The sequence below is a fragment of the Psittacula echo genome, assembly GCF_963264785.1.
Source record: "Psittacula echo genome assembly, chromosome: 22".
Taxonomy (NCBI): domain Eukaryota; kingdom Metazoa; phylum Chordata; class Aves; order Psittaciformes; family Psittacidae; genus Psittacula; species Psittacula echo.
In genome coordinates, this window is record NC_137758.1 from 1,237,542 (window position 1) to 1,263,204 (window position 25,663).

The following is a 25,663-nucleotide window of genomic DNA, read 5'->3' on the forward strand; positions in this document are numbered from 1 at the left end:
CTTGGGGCCGGGATCACACAACGCAAGGGTGGCAGGTCTGTTACTATTCCCTCTTGACAGTGCTACAGCTTAGCACCAAATGGGCCAGTAGTTTATGCCACTACTTCTGTGGAAAAAATCCATTTTCAAATTCATTTTAAAGCAACCTACACGTGGAAATAAAGGTTTCTTCTTGTTGATGCTAAAGAAAGATGGGCTGCAAGATGAGCACGAACAGGCCTTGTTTCAGCTCTTCCCATACCTGAAGGTTGGCTCTTGCCTCCTTTCTGCAGGCAGCTGGAAAAGTTTCACACACTAGATAAGAACAGACAGAACAGGTAGCAGGTAGATAAGAAGCAGTGAAAAGATGATTTGTAAGATCATCCAGATTTTTATTAGCTCTCACAACACCAGAACTGTTCAGCGCTTCATTAGATGCTCCCCTTGCTGTTGCACACACAGCACAATCCCCCCCAAGCCGTGGTTTGCTGACTGCAGACATTCTGCCTCTCAGTAACATCCCAATGGAATTGCCTGGGCTGGAATTCCACCAATTGATGTCGCCTTTTTCCTCTCCACCATTTCCTTCCTCCTCTCATAATTCTCAGTCACCTCTGGGGATATGGATTAACCCAGGAAGGGGCTCCTGAGCATCAGCAGTTGAACTGCAGAGTTCTGCAGCTTGGCTGCCCCTTCAACAGCACCAGGTCCCTGATGGTGCTACTTGGACTTCACAGGTGCTTCTCGAAGCTGCAGAAAGCCAAGATCTTACCCAAGACTAAAAGATCCCAAGATCTCATGGTACAAAAGCTTCCTCCCACGGACTCCCAACAGACTGTACATTTCTTCTTGGCATTGCCATCATCTGTGCAATCCTACTTTAAGAGCCAGCAAAACTCAAACCTGGATCCAATGGACGATGCATCCATTCAGCACATCTGCCCACTGAAGGGCAAGAGTTTTCATTACCCGCCATCACTGAGCAATGCTGCACCGGAGTCAAACCTCTGCAGTAATGATGTGAAGGCCTTTGACAAGAGATCTCTCACCACCATCTCAGCTCCATCCCAGTGCCACCCACTGACTGCTCCCCAGTATCAGGAATCCACGTGTACCATGTGTCTGAGAAGTGTAATTTACTCAGCATTAATCAAGCTGATACCCACAAACCTGTTCTGCACAGTGGTTTTCAAACAGAAACTACTGTGCAGCACATTTCATATGAGTAACACAGACTCTAATGTAGGTGCTACAGGTCAAAACCTTCCCTGACACAACAACAATCCAAGTGAAATGTGACATTTAAGGAATGTGATCCCACTGTTTCGCTGTGCCTGTGCAGAACCCAAAGGAAGCTCTCCAGCCCTTCTATGTACATGTCCTTGATGGATATGTTCAGTTACTGGGCTTAGGGCTAAGGACAAGGAGGGCAGGAGAAAAGAGCCCAGTTTTCATGTCAAATGTGCATGTGACACATTCAGCAAGGATACAGCACAGGACTGGCTTCCTACCCATTGACAGCCTCAATCTCCACCCTATGGAGCTGCCTCTCTTCCTCCCCTGCCCACAGCACGGCTCCAGAACAGGCAGCATCTTGGGGTTCTGCATTAAGGCATTAACTTCCAAGTGCACTGGGAGAAGGAAGGATTTGTTTCTCCCTCACCTGCCCTGCAGATGCCCATCTGGAAAACCTACCTGGGGCTGTGCCTGCCTTACAGACCCCTGCCAGCAAAGCTGAGTCGCAGAGCAAGAAGGCTCTTGCCACAGCCCTGTGCCAACACCACTGCTAATCTAAGGACAACTGCTCTCCATTCTGGGGCAAGAACAACTTCACCATCCCAGCACAATGCCAGCTGTGCCTTTACAGGGGCATTGGTACTGACAGTGTTTATTGAACGGGGTACTGCTACACCTCCTGCAGTAAGGCATGGCCTGACTCAGGGCGATCACTGGGAAGCTGCTGCATTATTCACACGGGCAGGGAGCTGCAAATGGAGAATGGACCACAATTACCAAAACATAAATACAGTGAGAAACACGGCTGCTGCAGCCTCCTTTGATCTGCAATTAGCTTTGTGCCCCTAGTAAAAGGTAGAGACCAGAACTGGACGCAATACCCCAGCACTACTCCTACAGCTGTTTTACCAAAGAGAAATCTCCTCCCAGGTTCTCTGTTTAACAGCTGCATGGCTGTTTTGACATTCTTCAGCACTAAGACACGCAGTCTCTGGGCACTGCTTGTCCAATGATTCAAATCCTTTTCAGGCTGGAATCCCTTCATTCCTGCCGCCGGGAAATATGATGACGTTGCACATTTTATGTCTCTAAACTATTTGTATGTTATTCCCAAGGTCTCAGTTAACAGAGCTGCACACGATGTTAATTAAAATGCCTTAAACACTCTTTAGGTGCCATACACCGTTACAGAGTACAGCTGTCAGGCAGGATGAGGTTTTAGAGAACGTAAACGTTAGGGTTCAGGGCAGGGGACATTTCTTCTGCGAATGAACAGAAGATACAGCCTTAGCCCTGTGAACTGCTCTGGCTGCAGTTCAGACACTTTAAGCTGCTCCGATGCAGCAGTCCTGTCCTCCCCGTGCCTTTGTGCCAGCGCCCACATTTCCATGGCTGTGTCACAAACCCATCTGAACACGTTTGAGAAACAGCCACCACCCAAGGAAGAGGTGGCCAAGGGCAGGCCGATCAACCCGCGAAATGTCACTGTCCGGTGTCCCCGCAGCGATGGGGGCTCTCCATCGGCGCCGTCCTTCCCTCGGGGGCTCAGGGCCTGTGGATGCGGGCAGGCCGCTGTGCTCGCTCAGGAGCGGGGTGGCCGCGCCGCGGTCAGTCTGCAGGGCCCTGCCGCTGCCGGGCGGGTGCCCGGGTCCATCCCCCCCGTCCCGCCCGCGGGCAGCGCCGGTGTCACTCGTGGGCCACACGCTCCAGCGCCACGTAGAAGCTGTCCTTGTCGTCGAGGCAGTGCCAGCCGATGGGCCCCGCCTCGCAGTCGGCGCACACCAGGAACTTGACGTTGCCCACGTCGCGGGTGAAGCCCACGTTCTCGAAGGAGAACATATCCCGCACCAGCCAGTGCTCCCGCACCACATCCCCGCTGCCGCCCGCCGCCGCCGCCGCCTTCTTCCTCATGGCGGGCAGGAGCAGCTGCGAGAGACAAAGCGTCACCTCACCGCCCCGCCCGCAGGGGGCGCCATCACCACCCCGCACCCCGCCCCTCCGCACCCCGGTACCTCACGGCGGGCGAAGGTGGCGGCGCCGGGCAGCAGCACCCGGGACCCGCAGCGCTGGCACAGCACCGCCTTCAGGTTCCGGCCCTGCGCGCACACCAGCTCGGCCAAGCCCGGTACGGCGGTGGCAGCGGCGGCAGAAGGAGGAGGTGAGGGAGGAGGCGCCGCCGTCGCCGCCGCTGCCTCCATTCCGGCACAGGCCGCCGCCATAGCCGCGCAGGCGCGCTGCGTGCCGCCAACACCCGAGGGGCGTGGCCAGTGACGTCAGGGGATGCCGTGCGCGTGCGCGGCGCCCGGTGTCGGCAGCGGGCCGGGCCCCTCACGTGTCCCGCGGCGCTGACCCCCGCTCCGGGCCGCGGCCTTTCGGGGTCCGGGCGGAGCGGGAGGCGCTGCCGGTGCCCAGGTGAGTGCAGAGCGGCTTTGTGCTGCCCTGGGTCCTGCTGCACCCGCGCCTCGTTACCACCCGCAGCCTGAGGCCGGTTCCTCTTGTCCCATCCCTTGTTCCTTGGGAGCAGAGCCCAGCCCCTCCTGGCTCCATCCTCCTCTCAGGCACTTGTAGGGAGCGATCAGGTCCCCCCTGAGCCTTCTCTTCTCCAGACTGAACCCCCCAGGTCCCTCAGCCCTTCCCCATCACACTGTGCTCCAGGCCCTGCTCCAGCCCCAGTGCCCTTCTCTGGCCCCGCTCCAGCCCCTCAATGTCTCTCTTTTAGCGAGGGGCCCAGAGCTGAGCACAGGATTCGAGGTGCGGCCTCACCAGTGCCCAGCACAGGGGCACAGTCCCTGCCCTGGCCCTGCTGCCGCACTGGTGCTGAGCTCATGTTATCACAGTTAACCAGTTATCACTGTAGACTGTTATCCCAGTCTTCTCTCTGCTGCCACACTTCCCAAGCAGACCCTGCAACACCCACCCGTTCGCAGGTGATCCAGGCCGGATGGGTTTTGTGCTGTGGCTCTCCACAGATGGAGTTGTTTTTACTTCCACACTGAAGCTGCAGTGTTGGTAGAGCTGAAGGCTGCTGCCTGATCTACCATGGGGTTTGTAAACCCTCCACCCAGCAGTGACACCAATGGCCTGAAGGTAGAGAACAGAAGCTGAATTCCCACTGGCTCAGGAAATATTTTATTCTTTCTGTCTTCATTAAAAAATAAACATAGGAAACCAAACCACGGAACACGAGTGGGATAGGAACAAACGCAGAAGGGCAGAGCGGTGCCTGAAAGTGCTTCATGAAGTCATGCTACTACGTCCCTGATCCCACCCTGTCCCCCAGGCAAGGAGTCACCAGTAAGCTCAACGAGCAGCACTACACGGAGCCCGTGCTCCCAGAAACGCAGCAAGGCAGGGGACATGCTGAGGAGGGAGGGCTCCAGCGAAGCTCCCACTCGGGGCAGGCGAAGGACAGCTCCTGTAGGAGGCTGTGGAGTTCCAAGGCAGGGGAATAAACAGCTGAGAACAAAGGGCAGGAGAGAATCCTGGATGTCGCTCCACAACAGCCCTGGAAGCAGAACAATCCTGCATGAAAGGAAAATCGACACCATGAACGTGACTGAAAGGCTGATGGGGGTGTGCTGGACAAGTCTGTCCGCAGGCAAACCCCACCTGCTCACCAGCAAAATCCATGTGATAGCAGCGATTGTGTCCCTGCTTTCAGGGCCTTGATCCCTCCAAGGTGACCTCCCCACAGGGCTGGGAGCAAAGGCACTGCCACAGCACAGCAAGGCTCCTGCTGCCAAGGAAATGCAGCACTTTGTAGCTGCTGTCAAGCTTTCTGAGGGAAGTAAGACGTGCTGAACCTTGCTGAGCCCCCGATCAGAGCACAAACGCTGCAGACCTGCTCCTACACCACGCAATGAGCTTTCCCCCTGCCCTCTGTCCCCTGCAGCCCCAGGCTTCTGGGTCTCAGTAGTTCACAGCTTTAATCTGCAACTCCTTCTGTGTGCAGACCTGTGAGGAACCTGCAGACGTAGCTACAGCGCAGGACCCACTTACACACGCTCGCTCAATTTGGCTCTGCACTGATGTGCGCTTGAGGAGCAACGTTTAAACATTCAGTATGTACAAGATGATTTGTAGCCAGAACATAAGAGCAGCTGGGTTCACCCTCACACATCCACATGGCCAAGAGCAACCACAGGACCTGTGTGGTCCTGCAGTGGCTGAAGAGACCACCCAGTTGTATGTACACATCCTTGGAAGCAATTCACCAGGTTGGCTGACACCAAGGCTGGGGGCGTCTCTGCTCTGCCAATAGACTTAGCCACAGGAACAGCAGAGAGCGCCGCTTCTCCTGACCTGCTTCACCACCTTCACACAGAGCCCCCGATTTCGAATGACTGCTGAGATAACACGTTTATGCACATGCTCTAGTCAAAAGCAGCACAGAACGCTGCTGCTCTGGTGCTTATTTCCACAGCATCCACAACTCTCAAGAACAGTCACTGCAAACCACTTTGGACTCTTCCTCCAGCCGAGACTTTTCAGCATGTTCTTGCCAAGGTCCCTCCAGGTCACTTCTCCCGAAGGACGCAGACTCCAGCGTCACAGCGCTGCATCCCCAGGGAGGTTACCACTTCCCAGTTGTCAATGATGGGATCGTAGCACTCAATGCTGCTCAGCAGTGAGTTGCCATCATACCTGCAAGGCCAGAAGGTTACAGGTGAGGGATGCTGCAGAAGGAAGAGGTTGAGGCATTCAGAGCCCTTCCTGGGAGGCTGGACAGCTGTGTACAGAAAGAGCCTGAAATGAAACCGCTGCATCAGGCTTCCTTTTGCTGTCTGCTGCTGCTCTCCTGCCTGTCTCAGTGCTGGGCCATCACAGTGCCTGCTCACGTTGGGCACGGTCCCTCTGGGCTGTGTCCCCTCATAAAGCTTGAAATGGAAATGGGAGGAGAGGAGCCTGGACCAGGGCAGAGTCACCCAAGCTCCTGCAGGACATCTCCCCCCAGCCCAGCCCAGGGCAGCCGCTTACCCAGCGATGGCGTAGAGCCGGCCCCGCAGCACCGTGGCCCCCACGTAGCAGCGAGGGGTTGTCATGCTCGTGACAGTGGTCCAGGAATCAGTGCGAATGTTATAGGCTTCCACAGAGGAGAGATGTGCCGTCCCATCGAACCCACCCACCACATAAATGTGGTCATTCAGCAGAGCCACTCCAGCCCCTAGAGACAGAGAGAGAAGGCAGCACAGTCAGGGCCATGAGTGACACTGGCAGCACTGGGCCTGGGGCTCACTGCTGCAAGGATGAACTGGGTCAGTTCCTCCCTCTTCAGAGGACATTTCCTTCTATCTCCCACAAGAGAGCTGCCATAACCCAGTGTCTTCTGTTGCTGTTGCCTCCAATACAACACCTGAAACCCTGTAGCTCTACCAAATGCTGCTGAATCTCTGGCATAAGGGGGGACTGAAGAGCACTGCAGCTGGGGCAGCACTGGCAATGTGAGGCGTTCATCTTGCCTGAAAACCACCCAGCTACTCCCTGAACAGCCCAGCACAAAGCTCACTGCTGCAGCTGGGACTCTGTCACCACAGAGACAGGTTTCTCTGGTGATCACGGCTCCCTGGTGTCACCCAGCCCTTGAGGGCACATAGCAAGGACTGCTCCATGCGGGGCTGCAGGAGGGATTTCTTTGACAGTGCTCCTCTGGAAGGCAGGGAACTGAAAACTGGTGCCTATTGCAGTCACAGAGATGGAAGTAGCTGAACCATCTGTCTGAGCAGCTGTTCTCACACTAACAGCAATGAATAATACAGCTGGGAATTGATGACAACAGCAGCAAATAAGCCCCCACCAGCCTCTGCTCCTCATCTGCAGCTCCCTTCAGGTAAAGCACCAAAGAACACAGTGAGAGAACAAGGCACTTAATGGCCTTGGGTGCTCCTGCCAACACCAGCTGCTGTTTTGACCTACATCTCAAGAGCAGAGCAAACCCTGTCAAGCTGTTACCACCAATGTGTAACTATTGCACTGATGAATATCCCGAAGGAAACAAGCCAGATGCTCTGCAGCTCTTGGGCATTGATCTGTTGCTTTTATAAACAAGGTGTAAGAGACTTTCTGTTCCACTAAACACAACCTCACCTTCACTGCCTGTTCTTGCTGAGAGCACCAAACCAGCTGGGAACAGCCAGGCTGTCCCAGCGAGCTCTCTGACAGCTTCAGAGAGGAAGACTTTGGCTGAAAGAAGAGACAAGACCAATGCCTAAGGAGGGAAGTCGGATCTAGCAGTGCAGCATGGCCAAGGTTTCTGAGGGATGGCCTACCTCCAGAACCTGCCCTAAGAGATGAAGAGAAACAAGAGCTGACGAGAACCGACTCAGACCATCCCATTATCTTGCACTATGGTCTGTAGTTTGTGCCTTGCTGGTGTTTCGCCACGCTGGGCACCGTTCCTAGTTATGGAAGTCACACAGGACTTCCTCTCCCTCCCTGTAACCTATAAACCCACAAACACATTCCTCTATGCGCATCTTAGCAGGAGGGGATGGAGACTTCAGACATACGAAAATCAGCTTTTTCTCTTGGGAAGATAAGTCATGCCCTAAAATCACCCCTTCTCAAAGCCAAAGCACCCTTTGGAGCAGTCAACGTCCTCCAGGGCAGCAGAACAAACCAGCACAAGCTTCCTCAGCACAACACAAACCATTTTGACCTCAAGCTCTTACCTGAGCGCTTAGTGGCCATTGGGGTGACATTTGTCCAGTGTCCAGTGTGGGGATCGTACCTCTCGACAGAATTCAGTATGTTCAGCCCATCGTAACCCCCTGAAACAAAATACAGGAGCAAACCATGGGCCTGGCTTCTGGGCAATGTTTTCTGTGTAGAGAGCAGTAACACCGGTTCCTCCTGAGCACAGCATTGCACTGCAACCAGTGCAACCCACAGCGTGCTGGGGCTGGCAGAGCAAAGGGAGCCCTGCAGCTTGCAGTGCCAGACTGGAGCCAGCACAGAGCGAGCTCTGCCCCTGCACTGCCCCAGCCATGCTGGGCAAAGCATCACTCTCCACACCAGTACAACCAGGTCAGCACCGTGCTGGTGCCAGTGTCGATGCTGTCCTGCTAAAGCAGATGTTCAGCTTCCAGACCTGGTGCTGGCTCAGGGTCTGTGCTGCAGCCGCCAGCTGATGCCAGAAGGCTCCATGGTATAGGCTGGGATGTCTCAAAGAGCTATTTCACAAGAGGATACCAACAAATCTCTTCGTGCAGCTTCAGCAAAAGTCCTCCAGCGTGGGGGACAAAAGATGTCCCCCATGCTGTCATTTGCCTTGGGGACAGCATGAGCAAGAGCAATTTCGGAGAGGGAAGTAAACCCCATAAACGAGTGTCCAATATCCGTAATGATTCCCCAGGAACAGGGCTGCAATAAATGTGGGCACAGCACTGGGCCCAGAGGGTGTACCTTCAGAGTGATTTGCCCTCTAGCACTCTGTGTTCACAGCTGGTGTGGGCCTCTGCAAATGAAACAAGTGCTACAGAAAGGAGAAAGGATAATGTATGGTTCAGGATATAGATCTGGAACATTACAGCTGCCATTGCTTTGTGTGGATCAAATGCACCCTCTGTCCTGTGGCTTCATCTCTAGGGCATTAAGCTTAAACAGCGGAAGTTCAGGTTAGGTATAAGGCAGAAGCTCTTCCCTGTGAGGGTGCTGAGGCGCTGGCACAGGGTGCCCAGAGAAGCTGTGGCTGCCCCATCCCTGGCAGTGTTCAAGGCCAGGTTGGACAAAGTGACATGGTCTGGTGGGAGGCATCCCTGCCCATGGCAGGGGGTTGGAACTGGATGATCTTAAGGTCCTTTCCAACCCAAACCATTTTATGACTGTATGATTTTAGCCACTGCCCAGTCCATGCAAACCTCAGCTGGCACTGCTCATCCTCCCGCTGCCCCTCAAATGTAGGCTGATTGTGTCCCATTTGCTTCTGACAGCATTTACTGCAGGTATATGGCAGCTCCAGTCTAAGCCATTGCGATGGCAACAGTGAGAACAGGCTGCATGCCCTGACAGAGCTGTGTCAGTTCAAACCTTCTCTTCTAACCTGCACATGACACCACAGACAGCACTGTACGGTCACAGCAAGTGTTTGCAGAATGCCCAGAGGCCCTGCGGGTACCTACCGAGGCAGTAGATAACTCCGTTAGCTACAACAAGCCCCGCACCTTCCCGTGCTGTCTGCATGTCTCCCAGCATACTCCACTGATCGATGTTCGGGTCGTACCGTTCCATACTGGTGTGCCGCCGGCTGCCGTCAAACCCACCGGAAACATAGATCATGTCTGCAACGGTGCACAGGGGTCGGACTCAGCGAGTCAAGCAGCAAACATGCACATGGAGCAAGAAGGCCCCCACACATGGAGCAAAACTACACCGTGGACTGCAGAATACAGGACCACCTTCAGATCTTGGCACATTTGGAGCCCAGGCAAACCCAGACTCCCCACCCTAGCTCACTGCATTAGCCTGCTCACAGGCCCAACAAACAACAAACCCATCTGGCCCTTAAATCTGCTTCTTTCTAATGATGAAAGAGAATGTGCACCCCCCCAGTTAGATTTTTCATGCCTCAGAACCCACTGAAACACTGCCATGGCCAAACCCTGCCTATTGCTATCGTCACGTCAGCACCTCCCCAGAGCCCTAAGAACCCTTCCCTGCAGATGCTCCAGTTTCAGCCCCTCTCGGGTGCTGGATGGTTACTGCTGTACTCGGTGTCCTGTGCTCAAGTAATACACGACACTGTCAACCACCCCGAGAGCTCCCCACTCCATAATCACAGCGTTCCCTTCCCTCGATGCACAGACACGCCGTAAGAACGAAGCAGAGGCAGAGCTCCTCCCAGGATACGTGGGCAAGTTTTCCACTTCTACTGCTCCTCCAACTGATGAGCATTTCAGACTCACCTCCTCCCTCGGAGCCAGCCCACTGTGCATGTACCAGCTCAGGGCCTTTCAGGACGAGAACCGCACAGGCTGGGCTGCCCTATCAGTCTGGTGACCAGGACGTACCTCCAAGGGTGGTGGCTCCTGCCAGGCCTCGCCGTACGTTCATCGGAGCCACGGAGTACCAGATACCATCCTCATCTGAGGTGTAATCCAAGCACTCCACCGAGCTGAGCCGAGAGCGACCGTCGTATCCCCCAATCACATAGATGCGATCGTGCAGGGACACTGTGGCAACGTAGCGCCTCTTACGGGTGATGCTCTGGAAGAGGAAAGGAACAAAAAGGTCAAGGAGTGGAGATTCCAGGGGTGCAGGGAGAGCAGCACCGTTCCCCCAGCCCACTACCACAGAGGCAAACAGCACGCTGGGTTTAAAGGATAACAGCCTTTAACCACTGTGCCTGCCCTCTTCTGCCTCTGCCATGCGCTCTTCTCATGGTCAGGCCTCTCTGCACTGAAATGTTCTGCACTAGATGTCATTTATGCTGCTACTGAATCTTTGATGCATCTTGGAGGCTGGTGTGCCTCCCACTGGCTCCCTGCAGAGACTGTTCATAGGAAAACGTGGAGACTCGGAATACCTGAAGCTTTTAGCCTCCAAAAACATTAACAGACTTCTGGGCCCCCCAGTGACACTGGATTAGCCATATTAAAGAAGCAGCAGTTCTCCACCTTTCACACAGATAAAGGTGATTTTAAATTTAGTCCGAAACACTCTTCAGGGCAGGAATTCTCTCTTCCATACTATCCCCCATTATGCTCAGAAACAATGGGACCAGAGAGATCCTGCAGCCTGCTTGAAAGAACTTACCTATTCCTAGTGACATTTCCATTATTATCGCTAACCTTAAAGCCTCACAACCCTTCAATAAGAAACATGATAAGTCTCACTCCCACAACAAAATGTGGTTCTCTGTAGGCTCATCTGATTAGAAACATGACAACCACCCCTCACACAAAACTGATTTAGCAAATCTCCAAACGTGGTTTCAGCATTCACTATGTAAACCACAGCAATTCCAAAGCATTTATGGCAGAAATCCTAAGCAGAACACGAAGGACAGCCCAGTGAGGAATGTTACATTGCTGCTGCTATGGAAGCAGTGCCTGAGCAGAGCCAGCAGTGGTCCAAAATGGTCCCTTACTGGCAAGAAACTCCATTCCTGAGTCTTCGGGTCGTATTTCTCCACTACATCAATAGGTGACTGCTGGCTGCCAAAGCCGCCGATCACAAGCAGGACTTCATTAGCTCCTAGAGCAAAGAGGGAGAGCAAAGTCAAGTCAATCCCTTCACAACCAAAGGGAATCACCTGAAGAAACACTCATCCTTCCTTGGGGCAACAAGCTGCCTCTAAATCCCTGGTTTCATCAATACTCTGAAGCAGGCACCTAACCTGGCTATGGGCACTTGGACACTTCTGTCCTCAGCAAGGAAGAAGAGAACTCTTCCAGGGTGCATGGCAGTAGGACTAACTCAGGTTTTAGGAGCTCTCTGCTCGAGGGCTGTTCCTCCGGGTATTAGAGGCACTTTGGGAAGGCAAGCTGGCTAAGTTAGGTGCTGACATTGGCTTGGGTGTACCTTCTTTTGTATTCTTTCCCCCATTTTTCCCAAACCTCTTCCCATCCCATGAAAGCTGAAGGAGGATGGCTGCTTCCCTGCAGCCTCCTCACTAAACAGGGCCTTTCCCCCTCAATTACAAGTGACACCCAGACCAGATGGCACCTTAGCTCCCCATTTCACTGAGAAGCCAGTCAAGCTGATTCTTATGTGTTTCATTTCAGAGGGGCCTTCTCTTTCCTTTCTCTTCTCCAAGATGGTCCCTGAGTTTTTCTTATTTCCTCTGTGACTGTTAAATGACACTTGTGACCTGAAGAGCTTTAACTTCCCTTGTAATGACTGCCTTGAAGGTAGGCTTCTATCATAGCTGTAAAACCTGATCAGCATCCCCTGGATCCCCTGCGCCAGCTGAAGAGCAGTCATTTCAGTTTCTCCCATAGCAAGTCAACACACAACTTGGTCAGTTTATAGGTGATGCGTGGCGAGAGCATTGCTGATAGCAGATGGTATGGAATCAATCAAAAAAGGTAGGGCTGAATCCCTAAGATGAACCTAAGATGCAGAGTTTTTACCTGCACAGTTAAACAACAAACCAGTTTTGGGATGTCCCCTTTATCAGGTGAAGCATTTCAACTAGAATAAAACGAAATGTGTCTTTCTAAAATGACAGCTTGAGCTGAACTGTCACTGAAACCAATGCAGGATGTTCCCACCAAACCAGGAGACATGCAGCACCTCTGCAGGGAAAGAGGCATCTCTCCATCTCCCTCCCTGGGCTTTCTCCTCTCAGATTCTCTGCTGAAAATGAATCTTCAGTATAACACAGCTGCCTCTCACCTCACAGCTCTTTTTGTTTCTGACACTGACAGACAGGAAGAAACTCTTTCCATACTTCTTGGGCAGCTGCATACCGAGACAGACCTATCTGGAGGCACCGGCAACCCAGGAAACTGGGATTTCAGAGGCCTGGGATTAAAGGCAACCAAGTAGTTCCCACCCGGCCGCTAAGCAAGTGTGCTCTGAAAACAAACACACCTCTGACCTTTGCTCCAGGCCCCTTTCTGTACCACTGGGGACTGTGCATTGACAAGTTACTGCTGCGAAGCACTTCAGCACCATCACAAGGCACCAGACGTGGCGTAGAACACAATACCTGCCAGTGCCCCAGACCTTGCCAGTGACCTCTCCTTTGCCGCTCACCTAGACGTGCTCTTGTCCTAGGTCCTTGCATCTGACTCCGGAGCTCAGGCCGAAGGTGAAATTTCTTAGCTTCATCTACGAGGTCTCTGCACTGCAGACTGCATCGTATGAACGGCTGCGGAAAAACATGAGTCACTGGTACACGGGAGGTATTTTAAGATCCCTCAGAAGAGCTGTCCTAAAGCCAATTCTCATCAGTTCAGACAGCGTAAAAATGACTTGTGTGCAGGCTGTTGCTGGTAGTGTCATGGTGCAAATACTGCACGCAGTGAAATGCAAAGACAACTGAAGACTGGACTGCAGCTGAAAAGTTATGGGTCAATTCTCACACAAAGTCTGGCACTGCAGGTTCCATATTGAAAATAACTATACTGGAAAACGAAGGAAAAGCCACTTCTGCTACATTTAAAGCCAGTAGAAGTACGCCTGAAAAGGAGGACTGGCAGTGAAACCACACCTGAAATCAGCTTGGCTGGATGTGCCCCACATAATCAACTCTCAGTATATACCTGCCATCAAAGAAGAAACAAGGAGCACAGCACCATGAAGCAGTTCAGCTGGATGTATTAGCTTGATCCATGGGCACATGGGAAGTGTAACTATGAAGCAACAACTGCAGCAGTAAGGTCTTCTTTTAAACAAGCTGGGGGCACTGCAGCCAAAGGACAGGCTCATCTCCCTGTGTAATGCCATGTAATTCCCTTCCTGGCTGAGGACCTGGACCAACCTCCCCTGAATGTGCAGTGTTCAGTCCCCTTCGGGTGTTTGGTGCTATATGTGGCTGCTGGAGTAAGTTAAGATCTATTTTCACAAGTTCTCAGTGCTTGTGCAAGGCAGCCAGGCTGCTCAGAGCAGATGACGCCATACGGGGCCAACACTCCTCTCTGTGCTGTCCTGAGATGACGGTGTCCCACCAGTGTGTGTCACTTCCAGGCTGCAGAGGCCATCGCATGCACTAAGCAAGCTGAGGCCCTATATACACACCATCTCAGGCTGGTTTTGGAGCAGATCTAATTGTTTTGGCCCCAGTCTCTTTTGTGTTAGTTTCAATTTCAGTTCACTGTGGACCGTAACTATCTGATTAAACACATTTTAGCCCTAGCAGAACTTGACGGCCTGTTAGCTGCTCTTATTTAAGAACACCTGAAAAGGCCATCACAATTGAGATGAATGTTACTAAATCAGCCATTTCTCTATGTAGAGAAGTCTGTCATTGAACATCCAGCACTTGTCAGCTGACAAGGGCTAGTAACCACTGATTACCTCACATCACCATCGAAACAGAATGCTGGTTTGAACTTCCCCATGCCTTCCTGCCAAACCCTGCACAGGGCCAGCATCATTTCCTGTTTGGAGTTAAATTTCGATTGCAAAAGCTTCATTATCTCTTACCATCATCTACATTTTGGTTTGCCCCTGCAACACCCCAGCCCCACAAAGAAGCAGTATTAGATATGGCTCTTAGCTGTGTGCTGGCCCTGGGCCTTAGCTGCTGTCCTCATTCAAAGGTACATGCCATCTGCACCTAAACCAACTCCTGATGACCTAAACCACCTCCTGATTCCTCCCCAGGATCGCATGCCAACAGCTTTCAGCCTAGAGAAGGAGACCTGCTAGCACTTGTGAATAAAGGGCAGAAAGCACTTGTTAGAAACTATAAGGGATGACAACAGAAAGATGCTACAGATATCAGAGGAGACACCTAATTGCTCTGGATGAGGCACCCTCCCAGCTAAAAACCAGGCTGCTGCAACTGCTAGCACAGCAAACAGCAAACCAGTGGGCACTCCAGCTGAAAGCGACAACTCCATAGTGCCAGCATCAAAAAGCATCAGTGGAGAAAGCAGCTTCTACACGTTCTGTCAGGACAGCAGGAGCCTAACCAGGGAGCACGGCAATGACGCGCGGATGCTGCTCTGTGCCTGGGCGCGGGTACCTCGGTGTCGATGACGTCTGTGATGTAGCGGGGGGTGAGCAGCGGCATTCGCACGTACTGCAGCAGCTCCGGCAGCGACGCCTCCCGCTCCTTTTTCGAGTGCTTCACCCAGTTGATAACTGCCTCAAAAACCGGCTCTTCAGAGTCCACCTGGGAAGAGGAGGCACACTCTGATCAGACTGCAGGGCAGTACTTCAGCTGCTGCCACGGACCTGACAGCTTCCAGGCTGCTGATGCTACTTCACGGCTAGCAAGAGAGCATGACGTTTCAAGGAAGAGTCTGTTGTGGGAATTCCCATGAGCTGCATTTACAATCCCTATGAAATTCCCCCATTTTCTTTTCCTTAAAACTGCATTTTTTTCCTACAGCCCAAATCTATGGCTGGCAGCACGAGTGCCACAGACGTGAGCTGCATGGTCTGTATGCAGCAGAGCCAGAAGCTGGGAGCCACCACTCACTGCTGAGGGAGCGCAGTAACTCACAGGGCAGCTCCCCTGAGCTCTCAGTGGAGCAGAGCTATGGTCCTGCACAAAGCAAAGTTCTACCATAAAGATGATCAGAGTCACGGTTCATTTATATGGAGCAGGGTCTTGCTTGCCCTGCAGCCCCATGCCCTCACACTGCCCCTTTAAGGCCCGAGCCATCCCCGTTGACTTTAGGTTTGAGGCTTCTTTAATATTTAATCCACATTTAAGGAACCATAAACAACTGGATTACAGAGGGGAGAACCCCAGGGCACGAACACTACTGTTTATTTCTCCTGTTCATTTTATTCTGTGACTAGTTTATTTCTTTCTCCATTTAGGACCAGCACATGCTGGTGCTTACAGCACGGTCAGGGATCACATTGACTAAACCATCTCAATCTGATGCTTTTAGAGAACCGCTGTGAATACCGAGAGCTAAAACCTGTAAGAAGCTCTCTAATGTATTATTTAGGCTTGGTTTTCTTTTTGCACATCCTCAGATCACTCAACGTAAAAGCAAATGAGCCATGAATTTATTATCATGAGGTCTGTTAACTGCTATTAAATATGAAGTAAAAGGAAATACTGTAATAAGAGGATCGAGCCTTCCCACCAATACATGACTGGTCCCCTCTGAGGTTCAGTTTGAAGCTGTCTGTTGCAGAAAGTTCTGACGCAGGGAGCCACAGAAGTTAATTACGGAAGACAGTTCTTCCAAGCCATTGATTTATATTTGTTACAGTGTAATCTGAAATGGCCTCTTTCTATCTGAATTACAAGGAAAGGACAATTAGAGCTCACAAAAGGAGAGCAGAGTTCTTTAGTATTTCCCATTTCCCCCACTTCCTCCTTACATGCAATAATCCCACATTGTTTTATTCCCTCCTGAACTGTTCTCTGACATACTTCATGGTTTTGTTGCTCATGAAGTCATTTCTTTTCTGATACACGATATGGAACACTAAACACAGGGTCCCCATCAGGACCTGCCACTACAGTTCTCAACCAGCCAGGGCATTTTGCGAGGGTGCTCCCTCAGTACCCTCTGACACAGCACATCACCTCTGCACTGCCACAGCAACAGCTAAGGCACTACAAGGAATGCACACCTCACGGGGTGCCTGCAAGGCCTGGTTCAGTCCTTCCAATCCACAATGGATTCTCCTTTGCCTGTGCAGATCATCCCATCAGTTTGGCTGGGTTGTTCTGAAGCTCCCCATTATTTCCCCTGCACTGTCCAGAAGTGTTACGTCAGGACTCAGCACAACCCACACAAGCTCAAACCTTCACAGCATTAAAGCTGTGGCTTGTTAAGCCCCAAACACACTCAGCCTTCCTCCACTGCTGACCTCAGCCTGCGCCAGGGTCTTTCACTGCTCTCTCATATGCTCTTTCTCAAGCAGGTTTATTAACAAGAGGATGTCAGCTTGGCTGAAGGCCACTTTCAAGGCAGACTTTCCAGGCATGCATCAGGAACACTCTCCTGGCTACCCCTGCATTGGCTTTTCAGGAATTCCACAAAGATATCACTTACACTGATTTGCTTCTAAGAGTTCATGAAACTGTGAACTCTGAACAGTGTTTGCTCCAATCGCTTCTTTTAGAAGCGAAGCAAACATCAACTCTCTACAAAATCCATCTCAATTAAAAGCCCCCTCCCCATTCCCAAGGAATGTTCAATTTATTCATAAGAAATCTGAAAAAAGCATTCGACAGGTTCCAGCCAAAGAGAAAATCCTCCAGAAACCAACTTGGAAGGAACTAAATCTGCATCTAACTTCCTGAAGAGCCAGAGGAGCTGGTGCCATCACGCATTCTGCTGCTGTAAAAGCAGAGGACACCCGAATACCTGGGATGACAAATGCATTCCTTGTGCGGCTGAGTCACATGCAAAGACCTACACATAGAAGGTAAAGTCTTGGGAGTATTTCTGAAATGCAGGCATTGAGACATCTTTGTGACCTCTGAAAGCCCCTCCAGGGCAAGGTGGAGACAAGGGAACAACAGCTCTGCAGAGGTGACTGATTGTGATGTCTTACTTGCAAGAAACGCTTGTGGAAATGAAATGTCAAATTCAAGACCTGTGTGAGAATTCCACCCGAGGAGCATGGACTAATTCCTGACTGCTTTCAACATTTTACTTCAATGCTTTGCATAGTAATGGTACTGTTCAGGTTTTACCTGAATTTCATCACACTTGATGAGCTTTTCAACCTCTTCTTGATTTAAGAGGATAAACTCTTCGTGCTGAACCACCTCTGGAAAATGTTTCTGGCTGAAGACCTCTGCAGCTTGCATTAGATCAACACAATTGTGTGTCTCAGCAAAATCCCGAATGCCCAAACAATTTGATGGATCCAGCTGGCTTTCTAGAAACTCACAGCAAGCTTGTTTCACACCTACGGAAAATTGGAGGGGTGAATGAGCACTGCATGCTTACTCCCAATCCACTGCTTTGGAAAGGGCTTCAGAAAAGAAAGTTCTAAACAAGAATGAAAATCCAACTCAAATAACAAGCTTAAAACCACTACAAAAACACATATGCAAATGTTCCTTTGGAGGGACCACGTGCCAGGGCTGGTTTCATCTCTGGCTGTTCTATTGAACGCAAAGCTTAACTAAATCTGGTATTAGGAAAAGCCTCAAATGTCAGTTGTACTCAGCTTCATGGCTTCTAAACAAACCCCATGGAATGTCAGTGGATACGGCCACCAGATTTCTAGGTTTTCTCCAATGTCTTTTTGAGAGTTGCCTGGGATTTGGGATACTTGTGTGGGATATCTCCATAGGTGCACGTGCAATGACATCAACCAGTTTGTTAACAACCCAGACATACCATGACGGCAGGTCAAATGACATCTAGGATTTGCTTATTATTTTAAGTTGATTGAGCTGTAACATTTATGTGCTATACAGCCCACAATTCCTCCTGGGAATTCTCATGCAGAAACACAGTATCCCAAAGCATGAAACAATAACCTGTTTTATCCTCTTCTTTTTCCACCCAAGTCAGCTCCTCTACCAAAGAGACCACAGCGCACAAGACAACAGACCACGTTTGACGTCAGCGTTTATAAATATCACGCCACCCACAATCTGCCTTCCATTTCCAGAAGGTCAGACAAAGCAGATCTCTAAACAGCACCAACTGTGTGCAATTTGTGCTGATCCTTGGAAATTACCTTTCAGCTGGAGCAGACATGCCGCCGGGAGCAGCTCTTGGACGTTTTCTACTGTCACGTGAACAGTTTCTGTATATACGAAGTCCAGCAGGATTTCCATGGTGGAGGCTGTCAGGCCCTGGATATCCACATAGGGCTTATCTTTCTCTGAGAGCTGTAAATCAGAAGGGAGACAGAGGTTTATTTTTCAGGAATGTGGTCAAAAAGCCAACAATGCTCAGCAGTGGTTAAAAAATGTGATCTATCAGGGGGCTTTCAACAGAGATTTGTCCTTTGTCTTCTTGGGCTCACTGAAAGAATAAGGAGGAGGGAATTTCCCTACAGAACTCACTTAGAGGGTAAAAGAGATCAAGTTCATTATGGATTGGAAGGGCAGCCAAACTGCATCGTAAAATGAGCAAGCTGAGATTCGAGACAGCAGAAATTACATGTGCCATGTGTGTAAGACAACTGAACTCTCTCCTCCACACAGTAACTCCAAGCTTTACTACAAGGAACTGTCCAGGGCAATTCCTCCCTGGGCTGGATGTGTCTGACACGCTGCACATGGAGTCCTCGCTTCACCACTCCACTGTAAAAACCAAACCAAATAGAAATCTTTCCTAGCTCTTCAATTCCTGATCCATCCTTCAAGCTTATGGTGAAGGCTGCTAAAAAGAATGGGTATTATAGACCAGAGAATTCAGAGTTAAAGGTTAAATTTAGGTTTAGCTTGAACATCAGAAAGTGAAATGTTAGTACATACAGCGATGGTACTTCCACAACCCTGCCGCTCTCCCCTGACCATTTTATCACCTCTAAAATACAACATTTGAGGGTATTATTTTTATTCCCCAAGGAACGTTACCATCTCAGTGATCAATCCTTGGGAACAGTAAATTCTGCCAAGTCACCAAATGTGCACCTCTATAGGTCCAGAACTGAGACTGTCTTTCATAAAGCATTGGGTTTGTGGTTCAACGCATCCATCACGAAGCTGCTGGCACGGCTTCTGATGGTTCATGAACAATGGGCTCGCAGGTGGACTCATTAATCACACCCTCCACAGGGCTGCAAGCTTGGCAGCAGGAATGGAGCTCGACAGAAGGAGGTCTCCATTCAGCACGCTGCAAAACCAACCTTTTTGCCCCATGACTTTTGAAGAAGTATCAGCGCAAGCACAATTCAGATGAAAGCCCATGACTTTCCTTGCCAAGAATGAGCCTGAAGCTGGTTACAGGCAGGTTGAGCAGAGACTCAGTGAACAGAAAGTATGATCAAAGCATGATCGCTTGGCCTAGAATTTGCCACAGTTGGGGAAAAAGGAGGTAACAGAAGCACTGAAAATAAGAGCAATCAAGGATATTTCTGTAGAGGCATTTGATGACACAGCAGCAGAAGGGAAGAAATGTCTCTGCTGAGACAGAGCCATTTCCATCATGCAGAGAGGTACACTTCACAGCAGAGAAACACAGGGAGGAACGGTGATACCCAAAGTAATCTGAGGGAAGAGGCCTTTCAAGTCTATTGACACAATGAACAAACTTTATGGCATCCACAGTCAGGAAGGAACAGCAAATTACCTTGTCTGACCTGCTGTATGACAAGCCATGCATTGCATTGAGAAGCTAAAACGAGTTCCTAACTTGGGCTACACAAAACATTCCCAAAGCAAGACTAAGCTGTTTGGTACAACAAATAAAGGACACAGATGTCATAGAATCATAGAATAGTTCAGGTTGGAAAGGACCTTAAGATCATCCAGTTCCAACCCCCCTGCCATGGGCAGGGACACCTCACACTAAACCATGTCTCCCAAGGCTCTGTCCAACCCGGCCTTGGACACCGCCAGGGATGGAGCATTCACAACTTCCCTGGGTCACCAAAGGTGAGAACTGTTCAGATAAGATGTTTGTATGATTCCAACAAGCAAATGGAGAATTAGACCATACATACTTAGAAGAAAGAGGATAAGAAGTTCCAAACATCTATTGACAGGACAGAATCTCTGCTGGTAGAATTTCAGATCTCCTTCCCCCTTTGCTGTTTAATATTAGAGTTCTGCTAACCAGTAGGAAGTAAAGCAGTGAGGAGCTGATACTCCCTAATGCAAGCACATTCCTAACATGTCATAAAAAGCATGCAGCACTACAGATCCAAAAATCAACAGGAGCATCCAGGGAAACACATTCCCTCATTAGGGAGAGTCACTTGGAGACCTCAGGAGTTTTACCCCAGGATGCCTAAGCTGGTGAAAGCCTTACAACAGGGGCTGCAGGTCACAGCTCTGCTGTGAACCATCATGTTGCTGTCTCCCATCCATAAATCACGCAGTTCACTCTGCAGGAGAATGGCCACAACATTTTGGAACCTCTTTCTTATCCAAGGCTAATTCCTGGTTTTGCCTTCACTAATGCAGATACTCAAATAGATTGCAATAAACTCCTCCAATTTCTGCTCACCTATGGGGGAAGACAAATGCTGGCATGACAGTGCTAGTATGTGTCTCCCCGCATTCTGAAGACGATCACAGTACAGTGAAGATGACCCTGTAAGAACCTGGAAACAGAAGTTGTTGGTTTTCAGAATGACTATTTCTCCATGCTCCAGGGGGAAAAAACTCCTATTTCTAGAACATATCCTCCAAGAAAAGACTGATTTATTTCTGAGGTGGAGCCAATGATGAGCTCTTAACACATCCTGAATTAATGCTAACCTGTCCCAAGACAGAAACGCCAATGTACAACTAGGATCCAGGGGAGCATGTGCTAAAACTGCTCTTCAGTTTTCACTACAAGGAAGAGCCTTGTAGGTAACGCTGATGGGTGTTTCAGTTTGCCCACACCACTTGGCAGAGTGGCAGGGGAAGGCGTTGCCAGAAGCCAGGGATTCAACAGGGGACTGGTGGAAAACGGGAACAGAAAATGGGAAGAAATTAATACTAAGTATTACTACATACTACAGACCAAGAACTTTAAAGTAAATGTCAAAGTTAGAGGTGAGAGAAGGAAAGGGAACAAGAGGCAAATGGACTGGCAAACACAGCTCTTTATGATGATGATCTCTGATGACAGTCTCAGTGCTACACCGGCCATGCACAGATGAACAACATCAGGTATAACCCAGGGATCAGCTCTGAACAAAGCCTTGTGCAGCCCAAGGCTGGCAAAACCCACACACTGCACCTAGCCAGGTAACCCCAGATTCACAGGAGGTGAGCAATGAAACGCAAAGGAAGCCCTTACCCACTGTTAGTCCCTTCTGCAACATGGCATTTGGAGCTCCCTCATGAGTTACAGCCATGGCCAAAACCACTCTGTACCCACACGTGTCTGGGTGCTGTTCCACTGCGCTCACCAACATACTTGTTGCTGACACACACGGGAAGCAGGTCCACTTTGGGGCTTACCAAGCTGTCATTTCCTGGAAAGGCCACTCTCCCACAAACAGGAATTGTGTGTGCCCCTTGGCAGCTTTGTCACTTGGGGTTTCCACACAAAACCAACCCAATGAATCTGGAACAAACGCAAACCAAAAGAAGGAAAACCCTTAAAGCAGTGGCGATTTGGGAGCATGAGATCGAGCAATCATGCCCCCTGGACACCAGATGCACTTCTTTTTCTAGGAAGAATTGCATCTATTAATTAAGGTCACTGTAACATTACAGTTCAAATGAAAGTATAAAGAAGGAAGGAGAGATGATCTCAGCTTAGAGAGGGTACCAGAGTATACCAATCCTCAGCCTTTGTTAGCAGCCACAAAGAACGTCCTGTAGCTCACAGGGTGACTGGATCTCTGCAGACTGCCTAAACAATATCCAGGAAGTCAAAAGCATTGACAGGAACATAGAGGCCAACATAAAGAAGCAGAGCCCGTCTGCGATACTGCTGTGCACCTTGAGGCTAGTGGCAAACAGAGACCTTCAGCCTCCAGGGACGGAATTTGCTTTGTGTATTTTATAATTACATTTCCTTTATGCTGGGAAAGTGCGTAAACCTGACCAAATGTACAAACTTCATGGAACATGGACATAAACCACACTGCCCCGTGGGCACTCCACAAATGTCTGGTCTTGGTTGCTTTGCACAGGACTATAAAAACCTGCTCACCCGACGCAGCACTGAAAGATGTGGGCACACAGACAGCTCTGCCATCAGTGGGCATTGCTGGATAAAACAGAGAATTACCCTCTCCTGCAAGGACTACTGGGCTAGCAAAGAGGTCTTTAGGACCTTTGAGCGACTTAGTAATTTTTCTCCCTGCTAATGGGGAAGTTGCTACGATAAAGAAAAAGCAACTTCTGCAAGAAAAAGCCACGAGGTCTGATTCAAGCTTATACAAGGCAAAGCCAGGCAAAGCATCTCATATTTAACAACACGAATATTACCTTCCAGTGATTCAGAATAGCAGCATGCAGGATGTGCAAGGAGTACAGCAACCGGGGCTTAAGGCTCAGCCCCAACCCCAGCGCTCGAGGTTGCATCCTCTTTGCAAGAGCAGCAGCACAACCCATCACGTACCAGCTGATCAGCCAGTGCGAAACAGAGATCAGAGCATCAGTTAAATACCCTCCATTTCAGTTTTAAAGGGCTACCTTACGTTACCAGCCTGCCTAAGACACATGCCGCTGCTGGTGCCCTTGGTCAGAGAGATGCCCAGAAGCATGAAGACCATAACCCACCAGTAGGAAATCAAACCAGCGAATGATTCAGAGCCTTCTGGTTTGCCAGCTCAGCCTGGCAGCTCTCTGGTGCACAGGTTGGTCACGCACAATGACTCAGGACCACGGTCCCAACTGCAGCCTCCGACTCCCACCATGCCATGATAAAGGGCTGCCATGAGGAGACCTACAACACTGCGAGGGGCTTCAGGGCCACGAGGATCCAGAGGGCTCCAGGGCCACTGCGAGGGGCACGAGCAGCTCCAAAGAGACCCAGAGCCACAATGGGGGGATCCAGGGCCACCACGGGAGCATCCAGAAGGCTCCAGGATCACCTTGAGGGGCCCTGGGCCCAGCTGCTGAGCAGCCCGAGCAGGGGGCAGCGCTCCCTCCTCCACCCGCGAAGCGCCCAGGGCCGGCAGAGCCCGGGCTCGGGGCGCACCGACCTCGCTGGTGAACATGGCGCAGAAGTAGTCGCTGCAGGCGGCCAGGACGATGCGGTGGGCCGGGAAGTCCTTGTGCTCCACGCGCAGGGTGACATCGCAGAGCGTGTTGCTCTTCCTCAGGGCGTTCATGGCGTTGAGGATGGACTTGGCGTGCGAGTTGGTCATGATGTCCTTGGGGGGGGCCATGGCGCCCGGCACCTGCGGGCACAGCCAGCACGGCCACATGTCACGGCCCGCCCTCCGCGCCGCCAGGGGGCGCCCGCCCACCGCCACTCCCTCTCTCCCTGCCCCGCCCGGGTCGCCCCCGCCCCACGCCGGCGGCCACAGGCCACTCACAGCCCGGCGGCCCCGCTTCCCCGCCGGACACGGGGCAGGGCCCGCCCCGCCCTTCCAGGCCCGGCCCGGTCCCGTCCGGCCCGGTTCGGTTCGGTTCGGCCGCACTCACCGCAGCGGGGAAAAGTCCAGGCCCGCGCACCTCGCCTCCCCCCCCTCCTTTCCCTCTCCCCGCGCGGCGCGTTATGATGGCGTCACTGAGTGCGTCAGGCCCGGCGCGACCCCGCCCCTGGGTGCCTCGCGGTTGCCGGGCAACGGGCTCCTGCCGCCGCCTGCGGCCCGGCCCTGGGGACCGCACCCCGCGGAGGAACGGCCCGATCGCTCCCGCACGGCAGCGGGGGGAGGCGGCGCTGAGAGTGACCGCGGCCGGGCCCCGCCGCGACCAAGTGCGGGTACAACGGTGCAGTTTTATCGAGCCCGGTCTCGGCGGGGCTGCCCCCGTGGCCGCCCCCGTGGCCGCCCTCGTGGCCTGGGCGCGTCCCTCAGCAGGAGCAGGGCACGGGTCACGCTCTGCCGCTGCTCGAGTGTGAACACCAAGATTTGCTTTCCTGTCCAGGGGACGCTGAGGTAGCCACGGTAAAAATGGTACATTAAAATAAACGTTATATCCCAAAGGATGAAAAAGGTCCCACAAAATGTAGTGTTATACTGGGTGTTTATGAATAGATACACGTACGCAGTGTGTGAGTCATAGAACCATAGGATAGGTTGGGTTGGAAGGGACCTTTGGAGGTCATCTAGGGACATCTTCAGCTTGATTGCTCAGAGCCCAGTCCACTCTGATCCTGAATGTGTCCAGGGATGGAATGGTGACACGTATATTGAGTTGCTCTCCATATTCATGTTCTTCATATATTTTTTACCTTTTATTTTAAAGTATTTTAAAATAGGAAAAAGGAATTAAAATAGAGGAAATAAACCGCATCAACTGTGTAAATGAGTAGACAAGAAGCAGGTACATCGTGTGGTTCAGAAGTAACCTTCCCACAGTAATGCTCTTCCAGAATAAGGTGGTATTTATAGAGCTGAGGCTTGGGAAACAAACGTGGCCTCGCCATGTGTGAGAATGTGGCTCCATCATGCAATGGTGATGCTGTAGGAAGGCACCATGCTCCCAAAGACACCCAGAACGCAGAAGGCACTGAGCAACCTAATGCAATGTTGTTGCCTCTGCTTTGAGCAGGGTTGGACCAGAGACCCCCAGAAGCCTCTAGACCTCCAATCTGAGTCGTGGTTTGAGTCTCTGTTCATGTCCATAGAGCTAGATTCCTTGGCTTGGCTGGACAGGACTTGTCCTATCCTTGGGGATCATCGAATCATAACATCACAGAATGGTTTGGGTGGAAAAGACCTCAAAGATCACCTAATTCCAACCTCCTGCCAAGGGCTTTGGGCAATCTGGGCTAGTGGAAGTCGCACCTGACCCACCATGGCTGTTGTTTGAGGGCTGCCCCACTCATCTGCCTTTGCTGCCTTTGGTCAGAGAGCTGGCAGGGGCTCCGTGGTGGCCTGGCACCACAGGTGATCCCTTTGGGAATGCTGCATGGAAGGGCTCCTGGCAGATTCAGGCTTTCTCCTCTGGGAGCTGCAGGGGGGTGTTATCCTCAGCTGTGTGCAACGCGTCTCTTCCAGCCCTTCCCCTGCAAGTGGCGTCAGCGCTGGGAATCCTGTGGTTATGATTGCATGAAATAGGATCTGTAACCTGATGAGTGTAGACTTAAGAGGGGAAATACTCGCAAATCCAACA

The 25,663-nt window shown here is 51.3% G+C and overlaps 2 protein-coding genes across 4 annotated transcripts; both read right to left on the reverse strand.

The window, feature by feature from the left end:
- Window positions 1-408: 408 nt before the first annotated feature.
- Window positions 409-3,434, reverse strand: RABIF (RAB interacting factor; the record flags this gene model as incomplete). Of its 2 annotated transcripts, XR_013958347.1 has the most annotated exons (3): window positions 409-1,101; window positions 2,125-3,141; window positions 3,228-3,434. XR_013958347.1 is itself a non-coding variant. In XM_080632859.1 (2 exons), 2 exons carry the CDS (start codon window positions 3,432-3,434, stop codon window positions 2,902-2,904), a joined length of 447 nt encoding a protein of 148 aa, XP_080488985.1. In that variant the 3' UTR covers window positions 409-2,901. The 2 variants fall into 2 exon arrangements, 1 of the variants encoding a protein (XP_080488985.1); XM_080632859.1 differs by having other exon boundaries at window positions 409-3,141.
- A 1,060-nt stretch (window positions 3,435-4,494) lies between these two features.
- KLHL12 (kelch like family member 12) lies at window positions 4,495-24,064 on the reverse strand. Of its 2 annotated transcripts, XR_013958348.1 has the most exons (13): window positions 24,029-24,063; window positions 23,584-23,781; window positions 18,499-18,652; window positions 17,498-17,715; window positions 14,849-14,998; window positions 12,913-13,027; window positions 11,300-11,406; window positions 10,221-10,416; window positions 9,333-9,491; window positions 7,884-7,982; window positions 6,193-6,379; window positions 4,833-5,859; window positions 4,495-4,737 (listed from the first exon to the last, which is right to left on the reverse strand). XR_013958348.1 is itself a non-coding variant. In XM_080632880.1 (12 exons), exons 2-12 carry the CDS (start codon window positions 23,767-23,769, stop codon window positions 5,733-5,735), a joined length of 1,698 nt encoding a protein of 565 aa, XP_080489006.1. In that variant the 5' UTR covers window positions 23,770-23,781; window positions 24,029-24,064; the 3' UTR covers window positions 4,495-5,732. The 2 variants fall into 2 exon arrangements, 1 of the variants encoding a protein (XP_080489006.1); XM_080632880.1 differs by having other exon boundaries at window positions 4,495-5,859; window positions 24,029-24,064.
- Between the last annotated feature and the right edge of the window lie 1,599 nt (window positions 24,065-25,663).

Coding starts and splice junctions, on each gene's coding strand:
- KLHL12 (XM_080632880.1), bottom strand. CDS start 23,769: ATGGCCCCCCCCAAGGACATCATGACCAACTCGCACGCCAAGTCCATC. Junction 11,407..12,912: donor TAGGACAAGAGCACGTCTAG/GTGAGCGGCAAA, acceptor TCTTTGCTCTAG/GAGCTAATGAAGTCCTGCTT. Junction 7,983..9,332: donor CGGAGTTATCTACTGCCTCG/GTAGGTACCCGC, acceptor ATTTTGTTTCAG/GGGGTTACGATGGGCTGAAC.